Source organism: Syngnathoides biaculeatus, chromosome 2 (genome assembly GCF_019802595.1).
Source record: "Syngnathoides biaculeatus isolate LvHL_M chromosome 2, ASM1980259v1, whole genome shotgun sequence".
In the NCBI taxonomy this organism is placed as follows: Eukaryota; Metazoa; Chordata; class Actinopteri; order Syngnathiformes; family Syngnathidae; genus Syngnathoides; species Syngnathoides biaculeatus.
In genome coordinates this window covers 24,290,251-24,311,453 of record NC_084641.1, presented here as the reverse complement: position 1 = coordinate 24,311,453, position 21,203 = coordinate 24,290,251, and the positions used below count along the sequence as shown (strand labels likewise).

Below are 21,203 nucleotides of genomic sequence, written 5' to 3'. Positions count from 1 at the left end.
AATGCCTGTCAAAATCAATTGCCTCTTTGGAAATTTTCCAGATTAGATTTCAGAAGAATTTAATCATAGCCTATTCTTTTTGTCTCAAGAGTATCGGCCTTGTATGACTCTGATTTTGATTGGTTTCCCCTAAAAGTGAATGTCAGCACCTTGAGTGCACTGTAATTGAATCAATTTATCGTGAGGACCGGTGAGGAGGCCCTCACAGACTTCTTTCCTGGACAGCAGTCCCATTCTTTTAACTCACTCACTCCATAACTGAGGTGGAAAAAATAACAACAAGCCATGTAGACGCAACAGCCTAGAACATAAAGTCAATTACAAGGAGTGTCTGCCGTGACCCCAAACCATACACGCAGTGTTGACATATTTAGGTGCTGTCTTCACAAAGAAGCATTGTCACAAAGAGTATTGTTCTAATGGCAACATTTTATGGATGATCACATCCAAATATTTTGTTTCAATAGCATCGATGTCAAACTCAAAGCCCGGGGGCCAGATCCTGCCCGCCGCAGGATTTTATGCGGCCCACGAAGGCAAATCATTTATATCAACTTCCATGATTTTTGTGATAATCTGTGACAACATTTCAAATAGTCATATCATAAATGATAAAGTTGAGATATGGCTAGCATTTTTGGGTGAGCAAACATGCTTCATTTCTGATCCCAAAACCAGTTCATAAATTTCATGCGTAAATATAGTAAGTGTAAATATGATGAGGTGAAAGATTTTCATAGATTCACAGTCCTAACAGCCCTCTGGGAAGTGACTTTCACCGGTCCGGTCCTGTTAGCGCTGCGCTAGCCTGTTATTGCCGTGTCTCAGTGATTTTTACCGGCCCTGTTAGCGCGTCGTTGTAAATATCTCGTGTTTCAATGTTGGTTTCAATATGGGTACTTGCGGCTTTTACACAGCTGCGGCGTATGGATATAACAAATGGTATTTCCTTTACAAATGTACTGGTGAGGCTTACAACCAGGTGCGCTCTGTAGGTCGGGTCGGGAATTACGGTAGATATGGATGAAAACAAGTGTTCAGGAAATTACGTTCCAACAATGGAAAAGTAACAGGAGGAACAGATAAAGAATAGTGTTTTGATTCATGGTTTTCAAATGACTCAGAGACGGTGGCCATTTTGTTTCCGCGACAGGTCTTTTGGCCGAGAGCTTCCGTAGGCCAAAAACTTTGACAGGTTCTAGTTTCCTTTTTGACGATTGTTGGGGTGCTCTTGAACAAGGCCCCAAGCCCTCTTGAGCTTAACATCATGATACAGAAATACTTGGGCATCTTATCTCTCCTTGTCTGCATGGTCTGAATGATGATGTGAATGGCATTGAAGTTAAACAGTAACAATTTAATTCAAATAATGATTAAAAAATATTTTTTGATCAGTGAATCAATCACACCATTCTGTTCATTATCCAAGATCGTTGGCAGTTGGCATACAGCATGAAATTCTTCAGTCAAACAAGTTTCAGTGGGTTTCACACTTCTCAAAGGATGTTTAAAAGGATCGGCAGGTGGCGTGGATACTGACCTGTTGGTGGCGAAGGTGAGGTGGCTGTTGGAGCTGTGCAAGGCCTCTCCCGTGCTGGCATGAAAATGAACAATGAATGTGAGGACTATTCCCAAAGGGAGGGCTTTCAGGCTCTCTCTGGTGGACGTATGTAATGCTGGACTGGTACTGAAGCGCACGTAGGACACAGGCACCACCTAAAGGATGAGGATGGTTGATGAGGAGGGGAGTGTTCACTCGGGGACAATGACTGTTAATCACACAGTAGACAGTCGGAGATGTAATTGACAACTCGGGGGTAGTGCGATTGTGAATGGATGTTGACAGGATGGGAAGAATCAAGACAGGCCATGTCCACTACTCACGTAGATTCCTTGAAAATACGCAGGAATACACACACGCTACTAAACACTATTAAACATGACATTGCCACAACAATATGGCAAATTTTCAATTCTTAGCAAGGGAAACAGCTTACAAAAATACCACGAGTCTCCGAACATAAAGGTCGAGCGTCATCCATACAAACATTCTAAAATAGATATTGAAATGAAAAATACATGTAACATTATTCACTTCAATGTCTATCCGAAAAAATAAATATGAGAGCGCATCATCCATGTGCAAAGTTGCGGAAGTCTCATTCAACATTCAAGTGGCCGCCATATTGGCTGCATCTACTGTCCGGGACGTCACCCTGGACATTTGCCATTGAAAACACACTGCGGCCTCTCCTATGGGAGATGCCCCTTCAGACACGGAAGCTCTTTTCAAAGAAGAGAATATCTCACAAATCGAGTGAAGTGTCCGGGACAATATTACCCTATTGTTTGGAGCCATATTTAGATGATATGCGGATCACTTCTAACTAACAACAGACTCCCAGACAGTATGTATGAGCCAACCCTCGTCCGCGAGGCACAACGCGGAAGCCTTCGCCGACGAGCCCGACGCGGAAGCAGTCCGACGCGCACATCGACACATTTAGCACCCCTGTCATACGTACGCGGATCTTTTGTTATGTTGAGAGAGACGGATTATGTGGTCCCCCTCAAACTATTATTTTTTTTTAGTAGCTGTATACTCACCTACATGTCATTTAGAACGCAAGAAGCTCTCATCCTTTGCACCAATGCAATCTATTTTTCAGAACAAATCGGGTCTCTTGGAAACTTGAAGGGTAACTTGAATGAAGAGTAAATCCATCCTCCCTAGGGTTCGAGCAATATCCAGCAATGTAACGAGCCGGCATTTTGGCTAAAACAAAGGAACAACGGGCTATCTTCCCGCAGGTAAAACTAATAGAAAGAAATTAGTCCACTTGAGCGCGCAACTGCCTCCAACGTCACTTCTTGTCGCAAACAAATCCCTCGAGAGGCTTTTGACGGTGGGGGTTACAAAAAGCCATATATGTCAAAATCATGTTTTGTGGTGAAAAAACGGATGGGTTCGCACCGGCTGCCGTTTTTTCATTACTAACATACTAAAAATCATTTCATGACACTTGATCTTTAAATCTCTATCTACTTTAAGTGCAGCTCACTGTTAACACTAGCGCTAATGGACACATTTACAGTTTCAAAGTCAGGGAATGATTTATTCGTAAAACTGGATACAACATGTTGGGGCACTCTCCGTATCTATCCAATGATGCAAACACACAATAGTAGATGATCCTCATTTAAGTTGCTTTAAATGAATGCATTTTTTAATTGTTTGAATAAAGTGTGGACATCACTGGTTTCAAACTCGAGGCCCGGGGGCCAGATCCGACCCGCCGCACGATTTTATGTGGCCCATGAAGGCAAATCATGTATATCAACTTCCATGATTTTTGTGATAATCTGTGACAAAATTTCAAATAATCATATAAATGCTAAAGTTGAGACATTGCAAGCATTTTTGTGTGACCAAACATGAACGATAGTTAAAAAACCCATTACGCTTGATTTCTGATCCCAAAACCAGTCCATAAATTTCATGTGTAAATATGATGAAGCGAAAGATTTTTATGGATTCACGGTCCCTAACGACCCTCTGAGGGAATCGTAACTATAATGTGGACCGTGCCAAAAATGAGTTTGACACCCCTGGTGTACATGTTTTTACATAACGAGGAATTAAATAGGGCGTTACTGTTTAAAGATTAGGAACGGATTAAACTCATTTCCATTATTTCCTATGGAAAAAAAAAAGTTTCGGTGGTTGTTCAAATCACACTTGACAAGAACAAATTACGTTTGAACTCAGAGGTTCCAGTATGTGTGTGTGTGTGCCTGTGTATATATATAGACACACACAGGCACTTGTGTATACACACAAACACACACACACCACACACACACACACACACAGTATCTTTTCTTTTCATATATATATATATACACACACACACACACACACACACACACACACACACACACACACACACACACACACACACACACACACACACACACACAGACACATACACGCACTTGTGTAAACACACAAACACAGTATCTTTTCTTTTCAATCAGTTAACAGATCGACAGGCTGTTAGATGACCACCCTAAACCCCTGCAAGGAGAGAGAAAAAAAAAAAAAAGAGGTCACAGAAAGCCTCTAAAACTGACCTTTACTGCAATGATGAGAGTTTGATTGACACCAAAGGACTCTTGTGAGGTTACTAGCAGCGATGAAATGCCAGTGACTGAACCAGACAAGAGGAAGCCCTTATCGTCAACTTGTGCAATAGCAACCAGGTCAGTGTAGTCCAGCATCTTGTAAGAGAGTGCACCCACACCATCTCTAGTACACATTAATAAAAATAAATTTACAGATCATAACAGTATTTAATTGAGGAACAAGATAAAACTTGCAACTTGGATTCACCTGTTTGTCTGGAGTTTAAGGACTGAGTTTGGGGCCATGAGTATCTCCCCAGTCTCAATTGGAGGATTTACCATGTGCAGCTTGTCATAGACCTTGATCAATGCAAACATTGGGAAAATGCCATTAGTAAACTTCATCCATTCGTGTTATGAACAAGTGAACCGTCACGATCTGACCAGGGATGAGAATGACCAATTTGGAAAACCACTGAAAATGTCTGCCTTTGACAATTTTTTTTTTACAAAACACACTGTTAAATGGTGACCTCTGGTTACTTCTAACAGTGTAAATACAGGGCAATCATAACATTTTGAAAACTTAAAATATGAGTCCAAACAACCAAAATAATTGTGGCAAACTTCAGACATAAAAATATAGACTGAGTGAAATTTATATCAAATAGGCTACTGCACTTACAAGTTATACTTCAGAAATAAGTACACAAGTAATTTGTTTATATACGAGAGAGAGAGAGAGAGAGAGAGATCATGAAATATATAAGTGAGTGATAAAATGCGTGATCTCCAGGGCCAGTGCTACAGATAGGCCTAATCGTATCAACAGTTGTGAATTATATAAAATATTTGAGAAATTTACGTCCAACATAACTTTGTGTTTCCTTGTTCGGATAGGCTCCTGGATCATTTTTCCTCCTCGGCTTCCATAATTGATCATATCGGAACACAGAGTGCACAGCACTTTGCCGGGAAGGTCCACTTTTTGTGTGTGTTCGGTTAGACATGTTGATACCGTTTTCTTTCCTATCTGCACGGTTACACTTTTTTCAAGCCATGGCCATCTGACACAGTTCTTTACATATTGGTTTTTATCAATTTCCCTGGCACAATCTTCATCTTTTTGTTCCAAGACTTTCGCCATACTGGCAATCGTGCAGACTGCTCAATAACATAATGGTACGTATGTCTATAAGTTATAACTATGCCGTAGTAACATTGAGTGAAAATACCTACAAAATACAGCCAAAATGCTGCCGGAAATCGGAATGTTGTCGTTATTATAAACACCAAATTTAATGCAAACAGAGACCAATGCCGTAAACAGATAGAAAGCCAATTTCCGCTATCACAGATGTGACTAATTCCCAACGAGCATTGCCGATAGATGCTGGCGACCGGTCTTGATCAGACCCTCGCACCCCCCACCCCACCCCAATTTCCTCAACGGATTTACACGTTTCACAAATGTGACATTTTCATCTTAAAAAACTCGGAATTCCGCGAACCTGCGGAAAATTCTCGTTGCTGTCTGACACTGAAGTTGTGGGCAGTGGTAATTAGCTCACAATGTAGCAAAATGTGACAACAAGCCAAATACCTGGATTTGGATCTCATCCTTGAGCTCTGGAATATTACCAGGAAGTTGACCGACAACAGGGTCAACGACTCTGAGAACAACCTTGAGCCCTGTCCGCCCTCTTGTCCGGCCAGTCACAGTCATGCCGAAATTGTGCTCAGAGCTGAGCTCCACATTAGCCTGATATTTATTTAAAAAAAACATTAAAAAGTGATTAGTAGACACCAGTGAAGTGGGGACAACAAGCAGATACATGCAGAGACCGCATGTTGCCTATCATTCTGATAAGAGAGCGAGAGAAGCATACCATAGAATGTCTTGAATGGACATCAAGGATGTCCCTTTTGGTCGTGGACCAGTGGAAGCTAAGTCCAGGCAGAGCATTACCAAATGTGAAGGGTGTTTGGCTACTGGTCAAACCCATCACATAAACCGGCATCTTGAGAAGGAAATGAGATCCGATAAGGGACAATGCCTACGATATTCTAAAACATTTGTTCCAGTGTAAACAGGAGTTAACTAAAATGTATATTCACAAAATGTTACCTGTGCTCCAGTCTTTATTCGTGTAATGGGTGCTCTAATTCGAATGGCTGTCAAACGCACAACCTCAACTTCAACTTGATCCTAAAGACAGATGAATTACAATTTGCCGTTGGATCTGTTCAACAACAAAAAAATAACCTCCTCTGCATCCCCTCATCACATGACTTACCTTCGACACAACAACCAGCTTTCCAGTTTCAGCATCAACAGCTTGGATGAGCCCTGTCACACTGACGTTACCAACGGTCACACCCTTGACGTGACCCATGCCGTTGACTGAGGCGATGTCTTCATTGGAGATGGAAAACATAATATTGGACTGAGGTTGAGGGCCACCCTCAGATGTGATCTAGAAACAAGGATAGTGTGACAGAAAAATGTGTTTAACGAGACATTTTAGTCATGCAACACTACGGGCCCAATTTCAGAAAGGTTATGGCTGTTCACTATATAATATGACATAATTGGAAGCAGGAATCATGAGATGAATCTTTTATATGACCTTTTTAAAGTGGTACATCAACTGGGTATATTACCCTATGTAATATTGTGCAATTAGATGGCATCATGATTAGATAGCAGCACTTTTAATGAGTGCAACAGTGCACTGAGCTGGAAAGGAGGAGCTGGAAAGGACAGCAATGAGGCTAATGCTATTTTCCAGAAAGTCTGGCAAAGGTCCCTTTTGGAAGACTGACGATCGACCTAATGAACTCTCCTGGCAGGTTAAACTGAGGCTGCCTGCTGTGACCATAAGCATCAGTAAGTGTGTGCGCACGCACTCGTGCACACGTACCCCCACACACACACACACACACACACACACACATACACACACCTGCATCATTGCTCCAATCAGCAGAGTCATTTTCCTGGGGATGAGTTTGAACGATGGAAATACCTATTAAGAAACAAATAGTACACATAGTTTATGTGTGTTTGCTGTCACGGTAATGACTTGAGTAAGAAAAAATGAATACCTCAATATGTTGAGGGGCAGATCGAAATTTTCTCTCATTTTTATCCACTACGACAGCCGACAAAGTCGTCTGGCCAATAGAGACTCCTTTTACGAGGTAAACTGCAGTGTCGTGTTCTGTAGATTCTGCTGCTGGTCTGAAAAAGGGAAATCAAGACGCATCCATGAATATTTGCATATTTTCAACAACGGCATATCAAGAGTCATATCACTTACATTAATGAGACTATTGAAGACGCTGCCTTAACTTTCAACTTCATGAATTGGAAATAGCTGGCTGGGAATGGCTTCTTGTTGTCATCCAAAACTCTGACATAACATCTTACCGATTTACCAATTTCCACCTGAAAATGAGACAAATGAAGCCCATCATTTGGGAAATCACCAATTTGGTCCACAGGAAGGGCAAACCGGAGGACATTGAGATCAAGTGAGCTCCGTGAATATTAGAAGTTCAGCACGAATAAAGAACCAACACTAACTGCCACTAAGGCACGCACGGAATGTGTGTTATACTGTAACAAGGATAATCAAGTTGAGCGGTTCCAGCGTTCGCCACAACGAGGAATGAGATTGGAAACTGACCTTGTCGACAACTCTCACATTCACCTCCAGGATGTCAGAGACGTGCACTGTGGATTTGGCTGTAGATGGGAATGCCAAACAGAGGTCATGAACCATCACTTGCACCACACCTGGCTGGATGGGGGCAACCTGAGGGGGCAAAAACGATCCAGAGGAAATTTTAAAATAGGCAGGAGACATAACCTTCGAGCATTTCAATTATTAATTTCTATTTCCCTCGCCTCAGTCACTCGAATAGTATCCCAGCTGCAACCACATACCTGAGCGGTTCCTTGGCTGCCTTGAAATATGACATCTGCAACATCTTTGACGCTGGTATTTATAAAGAAATGGCCCGACCCCTCTTGCAGGCCAAGGTTAACCTGAAAGGAAAACCACCAGTAAAGGTTTTCATCTTAACTATGAATTGAAATGGGATGAGATGAACTCATCGCACAATTAAGGCTGAGTTGCGAAGTTCAACCGTGATCTGTTGGTCAATTCATAAGGAACCTGATCACATTTGCACAAAAAAAAAAAAATGTTGAGACAGTTTATTTGCTGCGATTTATCCCCTGCATGTGCTGGACACATCTCCTTCATAACCACGGATCAGGCAAGCGGGGCGCCATTGAGAAGAGTGAGTAGGTACAAATATGCTTGGAGAAAGTCTTTGTGAAGATAAACAATACTTAACATTTAAACGGGGAGGGGGACAGTGCCTATGGATTGGAAGAGTGGGGTGATGATCCCACCCAGAGGGCGTGTTCCAACGAGCGGGGGATCACACTACTCAGCCCCCCTGGAAAGGTCTTTTCCGGGGTGCTGGAGAGGATGGCTCGTCGGAAAGTCCCGTTTCAGATTCAGGAGAAGCAGTCAGATTTTTATCCTGGCTGTCCACGAGGGTACATAGGAGTTCACCCCACCAGTCGACAAAGGCGTTTGACAGTTTCTCTCAAGGAGTCCTGTGGGGGGTGCTTCACGAGTGTGGGGTACCAAACCCATTAATACGCCCTGTTTGGTCCCTGTACGACCGGTGTCATTTTGGTCCGCATTCGGGCTGTAAATCGGACTGGTTTCCGGTAAGGGTTGGACTCTGCTGCCCTCTGTCACTGATTGTTCATAACATTCATGGACATAATTTCTAAGCAAAGCTGAGACGTAGAGGGGGTCCAGTTTGGTGGGCTCAGCATTGCATCTCTGGTTTTTGCAGATGACGTGGTTCTGTTGGCTTCATCAAGCCGTGATCTCCAGCTCACAATGGAGCAGTTCTCAGCGGCGTGTGAAGCAGCTGGGATGAGAAGCAGTACCTCCAAATCTGAGACCATTGTCCTCAGCTGGAAAAGGGTGGTATGCCCTCTGCAGGTCTAGGATGAGCTCCTGCCGCATGGAGGAGTTCAAGTATCTTGGGGTCTTATTCACGAGTGAGGGAAAAATCGAGCAGGAGAGCGACAGGCAAATCGCTGCAACGTCTGCAATGATGCGGACTATGTAACGATCCGTTGTGAAGGAGCTAAGCCGAAAAGCGAAGTTCTCTATTTACCTGTCCCTCTACATTCCTACCCTCACCTATGGTCACGAGCTGTGCCTTGTCCCTCACCTAAGGTCACGAGTTGTGAGTCTTGAATGAAAGTACAAGCGGCAGAAATGAGTTTCCTCCGCAGGGTGTCCTGAAAAGCGCGGTCATCCGGGAGGAGGTAGGAGTAGTAGTAGAGCAGATGCTCCTACGCATCAGGAGGTGCCAGATGAGGTTTTTGGGGCATCTAATTCAGATGCCTCCCAGACGCCTCCCTGGTGAGGAGTTCCGGGCATGTCCCACCGGAAAGAGACCCCGGGAACGACCCAGGACACACTGGGGTGACTATGTTTTTCAGCGGGACTCGGAATGCCCCGGGATCCCCCAGGAAGGGTTGGATGAAGTGGCTGGGGAAAGGGAAGTGTGGGCATCCTTGCTAAAGCTACTGCCCCCACAACCCGACCTCGGATAAGCGGTAGAAAATGGGTCGATGGATGAAACATCAAATGTATGTACTACACTGTAATTGAGCAGTAATCTCTTACCCGGACATCTGGGTGGTTGTAAATGGTCAATTTGTCAGGAAAAATAGTCACATCTTCAACTAATATGAGTTCCAACGTCGCTGAGACAGGGGTAAATGAGTCATCCTATCCAGAAGAAGGGTTAAAACAGAGTAAATAGATACCACACATTTGTATCAAAAGAAATATGAGACGTCAAAATTTTATAGACCAACATGTTTTTTGTAAAATTGCAAAAATGGTAAATAAGTAAACGCACAAGGTGCATACATTTGACAGCAAATAAAAAAAAAAGAGTGGGCTTTAAATCTCTGATTAAAATCCCGAGATTTTTTTCAAGATAATTAATTTGTAATTACCCAGTATTAACCTGTTTCAAGTCCTACCCCTAAAAATATATACATATTATTGTTTTCGTAGTTATTTGTATAAAAACTAAACATTAATAGACCAGTAGAAATTAATGTTTTTGGACTGAGTCTGCAGGATGCTCTTTTGCAAACCAAGTGTCAAGTGACATCGACTCATTTCTCCAAAAAGAGAAGCCACTAATTTAGTATGGCAAAAATTGTCAGAAGGAATTCTGTATTTTTTTTTGTCAGATATAGAGGATGAATGAATATGACTTAATGTATGTACACAAAAATGGAATTAATTCCAAAGCCTAATGCCAACACAGTGATGTAGGAACATTTTGGATCAAAGCCTGAAGAACGCAGTCATCCTGGTCACACCAATAAGATGAGAAATCAAATTTGTGTGAAGTCATAACAAAGACATGTTGTCTTAAAACCTCAACGTGACGAAATCCATTTTAAACCATCACCCCACACAATTTCTTCAGTTGTTCACATCAGCTTGTAATTATGGAACCATTTTCCCAAAAATGGAAACACAAATGTGACAATATGAGGCACATGTGTTCACATTCCATAAATTATAGCTTTATGTAATTACTATTGTAATTGATGTAGCCACTGAACATGTTGACAAAGGCTGCAGACTTTTGAAAAATAGTACAAATCTTAAATCAAACCAGGTTGCTTTTATCAACATATTGTAACTTCTACAGCGGTGTGATCGCCCACCCTACGTATCGAGGGCTGCTGGTGGGCCCCAAGGCTTTCGCTGCGGCTTCATAATCAAAGCTAGCATGTCTCTTTATGAGAATATTCTCGCCCAGCAGAAAAAAAAGCACCAACGACGACTTATAAGTGTTTTTCACTTGCAAGCAGACGCCTGCAACAAGGGGCTTCAGCTGAAAAAGACCCTTAAAAAATGCTTATCTTGGATAAAGAGGACGAAACTGGATGGAGTGACGTTCAGATATTAATTTCTCAAATAAATATTTGGCCACAAACAGGTTTTGATTTTTGGTTTCATTCTAGAATACAGAAGTGTCCTCTTTTTTTATTTTTTTTAAACTAGGAAGATTTCAACTTTGAGAGTGTTTAAACAAGAGAAATGTGACCAAATGTTAATGCCTATTTGAGAAAAGTTTAGAATGTGTGGGATTTGGGTTTTAACAGCCTTAAAATGAATGGAAAAAAAACTAAAACAAAACATTAAATGAAAAAAAAAATATTTGTAAATAACAATAATAATAATAACAACCTGTAGACAAAATGCATGCGCTGCAAATGAAAAAAAAAAAAACTCCTGCAAACACAAAAAAATTATATAATGAATGAAAAACCAAACGAAAAAGAAATAAAATTTCTACTACACCGATTTAACTTGACGCAGGTACGTTTTGGAACGTAACCCCTGCGTTAAATGAGGGAATGCTGTATTTACAAATACATTAAAATGCACTATTTCTTGTCCAACTGCAGATTACCTCACGGTAGCAGCCATTAGCCTTGATAATAAACGGCTACTTAAAAGTGAAAATGAAACTTTGTTAGTTATAAAGCTGATACGTACTGAAGAAGGTGTTAACATTCTGTAACGCTGCATGTCACCATCACAGCACGGAGGGAAAACAGACTGCTCAATGATCAAATGAAATGTAAAATTTGACACTTACTCGACTATGAACTTTGGCTGCTTTGATATGTGAAATCTGATAATCCAGTGCTGTCACTGTGATGGCAGCAATCCCTGACTGACGATGCACAACAATAGTCTGACGTCCTGTCACAGTTGAAAAGGAAAAAGAAAAAAATAGATAATTGTTAGCTATCTAAGAATTGCAGAAATTAAAGTGAGGGAATAACTTTCTCAGCAAAACATAATGAAAAATCTGAGTTCAGGTCTCTAAAACAATAACAAACCACAATTTTTAAAAACAAAGTTCTACCATGCAATTTCATCTGTTTGTTTTCATCCTCAAAAAGTTGAAGCGTCATGGGTAAAAGAGGTTCGATACTGGCTAGGGACACTTGGGTTGATTCCCACGTGATACTCAGAGAGCTGAAGTTGTCAAACTTCCGCCCTTGTTGATCAAACGCTCCAAGATCCAAAATTGAATTGCGGAAATTTGAAACTGGCACCTTAAAAACAACATACATACACATAATCAGTCATGAAAACTACCATTTTACAGATAGTAGCACAACGACAATAGTGAGACTGTAAAATAAAAGAAGAGGAAATAAGATTCGTACCGCATAGTTGTTCTGCTGCAACAGCGGGCACGGTAGTTCCAGTTGTGGGATGGCATACACTGGGACGAGGGTGAAGCGTGACGGAGGAGCGCAAACAAACTTTACAGATGTCCGCTCTACAGCAGGATAAGGGTTGGTCACACTGGCCTTGTTACTCACCCTCACCTCCAGCATCTGTACAATTATGTCGTTTCATTACAAAGCTCATGATGGTGGCTCACCATGGACATTTCTTTCTCTGCGATCACAACGGTTCTGTATACAAAATACTTTGCTGGTGTGGAAGCGTGTAGATTTAACCTATGCTGTGGCCAATTCTATATACAAACTTCTTTTTTTTCGGCTTGTCCTGTAAGGTGTCGCCACAGCGTGTCATCTTTTTCCATCTAAGCCCATCTCGTGCATCCTCCTCTCTAACACCCACTGTCTTCATGTCCTCCCTCACCACATCCATCAACCTCTTTTTTTGGTCTTCCTCTCGCTCTTTTGCCTGGCAGCTCCATCCTCAGCATCCTTCTACCAATATACTCACTCTCTCGCCTCTGAACATGTCCAAACCATCGAAGTCTTCTCTCTCGAATCTTGTCTCCAAAACATCCAGCTTTGGCTGTCCCTCTAATGAGCTCATTTCTAATCCTATCCATCCTGCTCAGTCCGAGCGAGAACCTCAACATCTTCATTTCTGCTACCTCAAGTTCTGCTTCCTGTTGTTTCTTCAGTGCCACCGTCTCTAATCCGTACATCATGGCCGGCCTCACCACTGTTTTGTAAACTTTGCCCTTCATCCTAGCAGACACTCTTCTGTCACATAACACACCAGACACCTTCCACCAACTGTTCCACCCCACTTGGACCCGTTTCTTCACTTCCTTACCGCACTCTCAATTGCTCTGTTTTGTTGACCACAAGTATTTGAAGCCGTCCACCCTTGCTATTTCTTCTCCCTGGAGCTTCACTCTTTATCCTCCGCCCCTCTCATTCACGCACATATATTGTGTTTTACTTCGGCTAATCTTCATTCTTCTCCTTTCCAGTGCATACCTCCATCGTTGCAATTGTCCCTCCGCCTGCTCTCTGCTTTCAATGCAGATCCCAATACCATCTGCGAACATCATGGTCCAAGGGGATTCCAGGCTAACCTCGTCTGTCAGCCTATCCATTACTACCACAAACAGGAAGGGGCTCAGCGTGGATCTCTGATGCAGTCCCACCTCCACCTTAAATTGTTCTGACGCACCTACGGCACATCTCATCGCTGTTCTGCTGCCCTCATACATATCCTGTACTATTCTAACATATTTCTCCACCACACCGGACATGCGCATGCATCTTTCCATCTCTACCCCTCTGTCTGGCAAACCAATGCTATATACAAACGCAGATTCTAAAACTGGAATTCTCAGCATTGATTGCATGCCTGTCCAGTATTAGCATAACAAACAGTACAGTCCAACCTTATTTTGTAAATATGGTCGTGTTACCTGCTCTCCCAATGCCCTGCAGGTTGCTCTGACCAAGTGCTGGTCGTAATTAGGGGACAGTGGGCTGGTCACAGTGGAGCTCACGCTTTCTTCATTCTCGGCTTTCAAGTCGCAGAAGAACTTAGAGGGCTCCAGGACCCAAGGCTGAGGCCCACCCTGGAACAGCATGTCTTTTGAGGAACCCAAAGTCACTAGAGCCACAGACACTGGGTCAATCGCCTGCCAAATGACATTTTAGTTAATTATTGTAATTAAAATGAATATTTTTCATTGGGTGTTTTAATTTTTTAAAGAAATATCTTAATACACAATTAATTTGTGCAAAATGCTACTTCAAGTAACACAATGCTCATTTAAGATAACATAAAAGTTCGAAATTGTCCTGAGATATAATAGTAGCAGAGCAAGACAGTAAAGTGGGTCAAACTCTGCAGAATTAAATGGACAAACATGACTATAAAGTCTGCAACGTCTATGACTGAAAAAGTAACAAGCGTCAGATCCAAAAGCATGCTGTAAACTGAATATAATATTCACCAAGAGCTGATTTGTGTGTACTTTAGGGGTATTGAAATGTTCAACACGAGCATATTTGTCACCTCATCAAGACATCATAGAGTTAAACTTTGTATTCAACTACAACTGCTAGAGCCAGTCTCATTCCTATGCAGTTGAGGCGTACTTGTATAAATCAGACTTGCAAGCGTATAATGCATAATTAAAAAGCACGGAGCCTGGAAGAAACTCGAGAGGGGAGCATTCGAACAATCGCTTGATCATCCAGATTCTGCCCTGATTGTGAGGGCACGCTATGTGCATGAACGTGCAGGTGTGATGACGAGTACTTTGATGCCTTAAAAGAGGAAAAATGGCAATTGGCTTTTCAGGCAAGAATAAAAAAAAAAAAAAAATAACAATAGTCTAAATGAATGTATGAGATATATCTGGACCCTGTTGGGAGTCCTAAAACATTCAAAAGGAATGGGTCGAGATCAATGTTGAGGGAACACAATTTGCCCATAATAAAATGATGTTTTTAAAATACTGAAGATGCATTCATTTTTGTAAGACTCACACTGAGGGGAAGATAAGCTGCAATAGTGATCTTCGCACTGAGGTGAACCTTGCTGTGGGTGTAGCTGACCGAGAGCGTGGTGTAGCCTGGAGCCAGAGCTTTGGCTCTCACCCCACTGCAGTAGCCCCTGCCTGGACTCAGACGACCTGCAAAGCAGAAACACAAGTGCTAGTGCACATGGAAGAAAAACGGGGCAATGGACAAATAACTGTTCAGATAAGACATTTCTCTCCATCCCTCCCCCCAAAAAAAAAAATCACTTGTTTCTCCGAGCTTACTTTTTCAATTAACAACGGGAGAGCCCTGAATGGAAAACTACGCCGTTAAAAAAAGGACAATTTGAAAAGATTTACTGCCTCAATGAGTTTGATAGTGAACAAAGATTGATGATGTAGTCAGTTTATTGTTGGCTTTACTAATAAAATAATTAATAGACGTATAAGGCAGCTTCATTCAACGACACTACAAAGCACAATAAACTGAAGTTTGAAACACATGATATACTTAAATAACCCCATCTCTTCCAGATGGACAACTTGTGAACAGTTATAGCTTGCGCTGACAACCTGTACTAAACAGGATGATCAACAAGTGCCTCCATGAATTTTTTCCATTAGTGGTCTTCACTTGACGACATTTCTCCTCTGAGAAGAAGCAACTGGCAACTGGACGAGGAATTTATCTTATAACGGTGAAGCAGCTGTTATACGCATCAGAATGCATCTGCAGACTCGCCTTCAAGCTGCTGAAAGACGCCTTGTCTTTCTTCGTCAACCTGCAGGTCAAAGTGGGAGCAGTCACTCAACATAACACGCGCCGTCCCCTTTTCCTCCAGCAGGCCAAATATACTGAGGGGTAGCTCGAGAGTCATCCCCACTCGGGCCTCCACTTGGCAGGGAGCAAAGTCCATTGCCACAGGTTCAACGACGTATACCTACAGGAATATTAATTATTATTATATGAATTTAAAATTATTAGGGTCAGTGACTGAGAATAAAAATGAACAATTGCATTTCTAAACATACAGTGTCATGACAAAGTATTTGCCCCCCCCCCCAATTTTTTTTTTTTTTGCATATCTATCACATACAAAGGTTTCAAATCATTAAACCAATTTTTATATCACTCAGAGACAGCCCAGGGGAATATAAAATGCAGTTTTTAAATGACAAATTTATTACAGCACAAAAAAAGAAAAAAAAAAAAATCAAAAACTTTGTGAGCCTCTGTCAAAACGGAATTGCCCACCCTTGCAAAATCACTAAGTCACTGTGACTAACCACAAATTTGGGAAAGGTGACTTCATCAGTCTGGAAAAGGTTACAAAACCATTTCTGAGGCTTTGGGGCTCCAGCAAACCACTGTCAGAACCATTTTCCACAAATGGCGAAAACTAGGAACAGTGGCAAACCTTCCCAGGACTGGATGACTTAGTAAAATTACTCCAAGAGAGCGACAATGACTCATCCAGCAGGTCACAAAAGAACCTCAACCAACATGTAATTACATGCAGGCCTCGCTCCCCTCAGTTAAGGTCACTGTTTTTGACTCTACCATATGAAAGCCACTAGGCAAAAATGTCATCCATGAGTGAGTTCGTAGGCGAAAAGCCCCTGCTGTCAGTAAAGAATATAAAGGCTTGTCTCATATTTGCCCCAAAATATCTTGATGATCCTCAAGACTTTTGGAGTAACATTCTGTGAACAGATGATTTCAATCCAATTGAGATGCTGTGGTGTGCGCCCTTAAACGGACATTTCATCCTCGAAAACCCTCCAAGATGGGAGAGTTGAAACAATTCTGCAGAGAGTGGGACAAAACACCTCCAGAGCGATGTGAGAGACTCATCACCAATTATTGGAAACACTTTCAGTTATTGCTGCCAAGGGTGGCAACAACCCGTTATTACATTAAGGGGCAATTACCTTTTCACAGAGAGTCAGAAAGGTTTGTATTTTTTTTTTTAGCCTTAATAAATTGAATTGCCATTTGAAAACTGCATTTTGTATTTCCTTGGCCTGTCTCTGAGTGAGATTAACATTGGTTTGATGATTTGAAACATTTGTGTGAGATAAGATATGCAAAAAAAAAAAAAAAAAAAAAAACAGGAAGGGGGTTAATGTTTTTTCACGGCACTGTAAGTAAATGTAGTAATCTTCACAGCCAAAACAATGATAATGGGGAAACAAATGCGCTTCTAAAACGTTAAAAATTCAGAAATAGCTTTCAAGAAATACTATACTGTATTAACATTTGTGTTTAATTAAATTAGGTAAACTTTCAATTACAGCTGCAGCTCCAAATGCAAGACAGTGGAGACTTGGTGCACTGCTAAAATTGGAGATCAGCTCCCAGAAGTGTCGTTTTGCTTTCAATACGCTCGTGAAATGAAGCAATATTAATAGCTGCCTTCATATAAACCCCTTCTCCCTTGTAATTAAAAAGCCATTACTTTAGGAAACAAGCTGATTCTCCTTTCAGTTTTATATTCTGACTGGATTTTTAAAGGCTCAATTTGTGTTGCCTAGTGCGAAAAACATTTAACACTTATCACATACAGCCTGGCACGATGAAACGTACTGAGCTCTGTGTGTGTGTATTAAGAAATGCTATTCTCTTCAGTAAAGAGGATGAAGAGCAGATAAAGATAAATCGTCCTATTTACAACCCCCAATTTTAATGAAGTTGGGGGTTTGTGTCAAGCAGAATATGATTTGCAAATCCTTTCCTACCTATATTTAATTGAATACACTTCAAAGACGAAATATTCAATGTTCAAAATGATAAACCTTTTGTTTTTTTTGTGTAAAATATACCATAATTTCATGCCTCCAACACATGCCAAAAAAGCTAAGACAGGTGCATGCTTAAAAATATCTTCATCACCTTTTCTATTAAACGTTACAGAACTGAGCACAAATTGTTAAAGGTTTGCTGGACAACTTCGGGTGCTCCACCGTCTGCGCTCTCTATTGTCATATTTTCTGCTTCATGATCTCACGCACACATTTTCAATAGGACACAGCAGTCACTCACGTTTGAAAAATGTACGGGTGTGGTCAGCCATGCCCGCAGATATAGTTACGGGTGTGGTCTACCAGTCATGCCCGCAGATATAAAGTTGCGGGTGTGATTAGGGATGGAATCTCAAGACCTTAAAATAATTTACTGAGTTGTTATACCCGAGTATGTAGTTGTTACCTAATAGCATAATCAGAATTTATTGACACTGCACAGACTGAGACAGACATTTTTAAAGAGGTCAATAGACATTCAATTTCAAAACTAAATATTCATATGATCAAATCTTTTTTTTCCATCATGATTTATTGTTATAATCTAGCGTAATTTACGGCGCTACCTATTGTCAATCCATTGATGAAAGATGGCAGTAGATTATCAATATCGTCCTAAAGCAGGGGTCAGAGAAGCTGCTTGCGTTTCTGGGCATTTTGATATGTGGCTTTTGTTTTGCATGGTAGAGTTTTAACTTGAACTTGTAGTAATAAACTGTTAATTAACAATGTTTTTCCAACTTGTTCCTGAGCCCACGTGGCACTATCCTTTACATAGTCAGTTTTTAGTGCAGTGCCGCCAAGCTCGATGGTCACACGCATTCAATGTTTTCGGCCTTGCCGCTTGCATGCAGAGATTTCTCCAGATCCTCTAAATCAGACATGTCCAAAGTCCGGCCCCCGGGCCAATTGCGGCCCGTGGACAAATTTTTACCGGCCCGCGGCCTCTATCATGAAATCAATAATATGCGGCCCGCCAGCACTGTTGACCACAGTATAAAATACATGTGTACAAAAAGCTATTTTTCATATTTTTCATTTCACCAGAAGATGGCAGTAGCCCTGTGGCCGCACTCTGGCCGCCGTGACCCTTGACCTTGCGTGATCGTTTCAGCCCAGCCCATTTCTAACATGGCGTCTGTAAACAAAAAAAGGAAAGTTGACCGCGAGGGCCGCCGCTTCCAGGACAAGTGGAAATTTGAGTATTTTTTCCACTGAAATACGAAACAACTGTGTCTGCCTAATTTGCCAAGAGACTTTGGCTGTTTTCAAGGAATTCAACATCAAGAGGCACTACCAGACGAAACATGCTAGCTACGACAAGCTAACTGGGAACAAACGTGGTGAAAAAGTGAAGCAACTGGAAGCTGTTTTAATGGCACAGCAAAGCTTTTTCACAAGAGTCCGTGAGTCAAATGAAAATGCCACAAAGGCAAGCTACGAAGTGGCAACGCTGATTGCAAAGCACTGCAAACCTTTCACTGAGGGTGAATTTATTAAAGACTGTGTAATGAAAATGGTTGAGAAAATTTGTCCCGCGAAGAAGCAAGAGTTTGCCAATATTTGCCTGGCTCGTAATACTGTGGTACGGAGAATTGAAGACGTTTCATTAGATATTAAGAGACAGTTAGAGGCAAAAGGAACTGAGTTTGACTTTTTCTCGTTAGCGTGCGATGAAAGCACGGATGCGTCCGACACCGCTCAGTTACTGATCTTTTTAAGAGGAGTGGACAATGACATGAACGTGAGTGAAGAGCTTCTGGACCTCCAGAGTCTGAAGGGCCAAACAAGAGGAACGGATTTATTTGTTTCTGTTTGTTCCACCGTAGATGACATGAAACTACAGTGGAATAAAGTCACCGGGATTATTACGGACGGCGCACCTGCCATGGCTGGCAAGCGGAGTGGATTATCAAGACTTGTCTGTAACAAAGTCAGCGAAGAAGGAGGCAGCGCTATTAAACTCCACTGTATTATTCATCAAGAAGTTCTCTGTGCCAAATATATGAAATATGATAATGTTATGAGACCGGTGATAAAGACTATTAATTATATTCGCTCCAAAGCGCTGTGCCACCGCCAGTTTCAACAGTTTCTTCTCGACATCCAGGCTGAATACGGAGATGTTTTGTATCACACCGACGTAAGGTGGCTCAGTCGGGGGTCTGCGCTGCAGCGCTTCTTCTCTCTCAGGGAGGAAATTGGACAATTCTTGACTAAAAAGGGACAACCCATGCCACAATTAAATGATCCTGTTTGGCTGGCTGATTTGGGATTTTTAGTTGACATAACGCGACATCTGAGCATTTAGAGTGACTCTCACCTGCGTGACGTCTTGCGCATCAAAACCACTGCTCTTGAGCCAGACATGGACTACATAGTCAAGATCCCAGTACCACCCTTCACATTAGTGCAGGCAAGACCTTTGTTAAGTCCTCTGAGTTGAATAAATTCTTAAATCTCAGTTAATTAATTTTTTTGTGATGGTCAAAATCAGAGTTTGAATATGCAGTGATCATTGTTTTGTTTTCAGCACTTTTCCTACAGTGAGCATATAATAGTGAATAATATGTAATGTTTCACATGAACTTAGATATCCTTTATAGTTTTCTTAATTTTTTGTGGTTTGTGATTTCGGTAAAAACCTAAATGTAAAAAAAAAATGTAAAAGTAAAAGTATGCCATTTGTAATTAAATTAAAAAAAATCCCAAAAAGTCAATTTGTATTTAATGTTAATGGTTCAAAGAATGTCAGGCTAAATAGTCGGCCCCCACACATTTTCACCTTACCAAATCTGGCCCTCTTTGCAAAAAGTTTGGACACCCCTGCTCTAAATCTCTGACGTAATGGACCGTAGATGATGAAATCCCTCCAGTCCTTGCAATTATACATTGAGAAACGTTCTCTTAAATTTTTGGACTATACGCTCACACAGATGTTAAGCCTTTCGGCTATACTTCTTTTACAGGCAATGATGACACAGCTGTTTACAATTAACCTGTTCAACTGTGGAATGCTCCAAACAGGGTTTTTTCGTTTGTTTTTGTTTTTTTTAAACCTGTCCTGTTTAGTTGCATGCCCTTGCAGAATAGTGGATCTGTATGCCTTTGTCCTGGAACAGTTTTTCGGTACGTACATACTTGTATGTATGTTTTTGTTTACTTTGTTTATTGAAAATGCAGCCGGACAGAAAAGGGTTTTAGGGGATGGAGTGGATAAGAGCTGAAAAGCACAGCAGAACAATAGAGTCAAGATAAGATTTGCAAAGTATGTCAAAAACACAAGGAATTTGTCTCTGGTTGGAGGCGCTCAAGTAAGACAACAGTAACTGTTTGAGACAACGGATTGAGAAAAACAGTCACTGAGAAATAAAAGGTTGTGAGTAATTGCGGCAGGTGAGACGCTG

The 21,203-nt window shown here is 41.4% G+C and overlaps 1 protein-coding gene across 2 annotated transcripts in view; it reads right to left on the bottom strand.

Annotated features, from left to right (window-relative positions):
* The window catches only part of nup210 (nucleoporin 210), a 51,397-nt gene that overhangs the window by 10,597 nt on the left and 19,597 nt on the right, over positions 1-21,203 (bottom strand). For both annotated transcript variants that reach the window (XM_061842503.1, XM_061842497.1), the window contains 19 exons: positions 15,737-15,935; positions 15,002-15,147; positions 13,927-14,145; positions 12,446-12,619; positions 12,139-12,331; positions 11,866-11,972; positions 9,858-9,962; positions 8,078-8,179; positions 7,818-7,946; positions 7,449-7,576; positions 7,234-7,369; positions 7,092-7,154; positions 6,423-6,602; positions 6,254-6,334; positions 6,015-6,146; positions 5,729-5,887; positions 4,394-4,485; positions 4,135-4,309; positions 1,541-1,716 (listed from right to left, as the gene is read on the bottom strand). In XM_061842503.1, the coding sequence (XP_061698487.1) occupies positions 1,541-1,716; positions 4,135-4,309; positions 4,394-4,485; positions 5,729-5,887; positions 6,015-6,146; positions 6,254-6,334; positions 6,423-6,602; positions 7,092-7,154; positions 7,234-7,369; positions 7,449-7,576; positions 7,818-7,946; positions 8,078-8,179; positions 9,858-9,962; positions 11,866-11,972; positions 12,139-12,331; positions 12,446-12,619; positions 13,927-14,145; positions 15,002-15,147; positions 15,737-15,935 (2,696 nt within the window). The remainder of the gene's footprint in view (positions 1-1,540; positions 1,717-4,134; positions 4,310-4,393; positions 4,486-5,728; positions 5,888-6,014; positions 6,147-6,253; positions 6,335-6,422; positions 6,603-7,091; positions 7,155-7,233; positions 7,370-7,448; positions 7,577-7,817; positions 7,947-8,077; positions 8,180-9,857; positions 9,963-11,865; positions 11,973-12,138; positions 12,332-12,445; positions 12,620-13,926; positions 14,146-15,001; positions 15,148-15,736; positions 15,936-21,203) is intronic.